The sequence below is a fragment of the Mandrillus leucophaeus genome, unplaced genomic scaffold (assembly GCF_000951045.1).
Source record: "Mandrillus leucophaeus isolate KB7577 unplaced genomic scaffold, Mleu.le_1.0 Scaffold321, whole genome shotgun sequence".
Lineage (NCBI taxonomy): Eukaryota > Metazoa > Chordata > Mammalia > Primates > Cercopithecidae > Mandrillus > Mandrillus leucophaeus.
In genome coordinates this window covers 974,760-977,031 of record NW_012103377.1, presented here as the reverse complement: position 1 = coordinate 977,031, position 2,272 = coordinate 974,760, and the positions used below count along the sequence as shown (strand labels likewise).

The 2,272-nt window shown below is 41.6% G+C and overlaps 1 protein-coding gene across 1 annotated transcript in view; it reads left to right on the top strand.

The window, feature by feature from the left end:
• Positions 1 to 2,272, top strand: part of EIF2S3 (eukaryotic translation initiation factor 2, subunit 3 gamma, 52kDa) — a 28,208-nt gene that overhangs the window by 15,215 nt on the left and 10,721 nt on the right. The window contains exons 9-10 of the mRNA XM_011988035.1: positions 451 to 625; positions 1,376 to 1,425. Of these exons, the coding sequence (XP_011843425.1) occupies positions 451 to 625; positions 1,376 to 1,425 (225 nt within the window). The remainder of the gene's footprint in view (positions 1 to 450; positions 626 to 1,375; positions 1,426 to 2,272) is intronic.

Below are 2,272 nucleotides of genomic sequence, written 5' to 3'. Positions count from 1 at the left end.
TTTAAAGAATAATTATCTTTGAAATATAGGAATGATTGCCTTTTCAGTTTTATGATCTTCCTGTTGGAACTTTATTATTATTTTATTTTATTTTTGAGACGGAGTCTCTCTCTGTCGCCCAGGCTAGAGTGCAGTGGTGCGATCTCGGTTCACTGCAACCTCTGTCTCCCAGGTTCTAGCAATTCTGCTGCAGCCTCCTGAGTAGCAGGGATTACAGGCGCGTGCCACTATACCTGGCTAATTTTTGTGTTTTTAGTAGAGACGGGGTTTCACTGTGTTGGCTGGGCTGCTCTCGAACTCCTGACCTCAGGTGATCCACCCGCCTCAGTCTCCTAAAATGCTGGCATAACACACATGAGCCACCGCACCTAGTCCCTGTTGGAACTTTTGATAGGTAAATGATCATTTTGTGTAACACAGTAATTCTAATTATTAATTATATGTTTACAGGTGGGCCAGGAGATAGAAGTAAGACCTGGTATTGTTTCCAAAGATAGTGAAGGAAAACTCATGTGTAAACCAATCTTTTCCAAAATTGTATCACTTTTTGCAGAGCATAATGATCTGCAATATGCTGCTCCAGGCGGTCTTATTGGTAAGGATTTTTTCTTATCTCTTTTAATTTGTGGCTATTTGTGGACTTTTCATGGGGGATGGATTACCAAAAGGGACATATTATAGATTTTTAATTGGGTATTTTAATAATATAGTGGGGCGGGGGAACAATCGTGGTTAAGCTCTTGTTTTAGGTTATAAGATGGTTTCATGCATTTGTAAAAATGATTTTTAAATACAAAGGATACATTTTGGTCAAATATAGAGTAACTCCTTTTTAGCAATATAAAAAAGTTTGATGACTTACCATGTAAGGTATTTACGTACACTTATGTTTTTGTTAACACAATTTTTGTGGTAGATAATGGTTGCCTTTTTTTTTTTTTTTGGAGATGGAGTCTCGCTGTGTCCTCCAGGCTGGAGTGCAGTGGCGCAATCTTGGCTCACTGCAACCTTCACCTCCCAGGTTCAAGCAATTCTTCTGCTTTAGCCTCCCGAGTAGCTGGGACTACAGGCACATGCTGCCAGGCCCAGCTAAGATTTTTGTATTTTAGTAGAGACAGGGTTTCATCGTGTTGCCCAGGCTGGTCTCGAACTCCTGAGCTCAGGCAGTCCCCCGCCTTGGCCTTTCAAAGTGCTAGGATTACAGGCATGAACCACCGTGCCCGGCCATGGTTGCTTTTGTGTATATTTTGCAAATGGGAAATTACCTACAAATGTCAGTTGAATGATGTCAGATCGTATTTCCAATGATGTAGAAATAAAAGAAAATAAATTTCTTTGTGTAGCAATTACTGAAATGATTTAAAAACTTTTCTAGTCTCTTACAACTTACTGTATTACTCAATACCCAGAAAAATGAAAGATTCAGTGAGAATTAGAGGGGGTGTATGTACCTGTAGATTAAAGAAGAAAATGTTTGGTAAGGACACAGTTTATTCTTCACCAAACAAGCTGTGTGTCTGGTTGAAAATTTTAAAAGGGAAATAAAAGAAAACAGAAAAACGAAAAAGAGTTTACCAGATTGGCTGGGCTCAGTGGCTCACCCCTGTGATCCCAGCAATTTGGGAGGCTGAGGTGGATGGATCGCTTGAGCTCAGGAGTTTGAGACCAGCCTGGGCAGCATGGTAAAACCCTGTCTCTACTAAAAATACAAAAGTTAGCTGGGTGTGGTGGCCCACGCCTGTAATCCCAGCTACTTGGGAGGCTGAGGCATGAGAATCGCTTGAACCCAGGAGGCGGAGGGTGAGCCGAGATCACACCAGTGCACTCTAGCCTGGGTGACAGAGTGACACTCTGTCTCAAAAAAAAAAAAAAGAAAAGAAGAAAAGAAAAAAAGAGTTTACCAGGTTGGGCATGGTGGCTCATGCTTATAATCCCAGTGCTTTGGGAAGCCGAGGTGGGAAGATTGCTTGAGACCAGGAGTTTGAGACCAGCCTAGGAAACCGTGAGATGCCGTTTCTCCAATCAAATAGTAAAATAAACTTGGTTTGGTGCCTGTAGTTCCATCTCTCATTTTATCCTTTGTGTGCATGTGTGTGGTAAACAAGGGAGATCTGGTAACTTTTTAAAAATTTAACTTAAGGAACTTTTTATTTATTTATTTATTTTGAGGCAGAGTCTTATTCTGCCACCCAGGCTGGAGTGCAGTGGTATGATCTCGGCTCGCTGCAACCTCTGCCTCCTGGGTTCAGTTAATTCTCGTACCTCAGCCTCC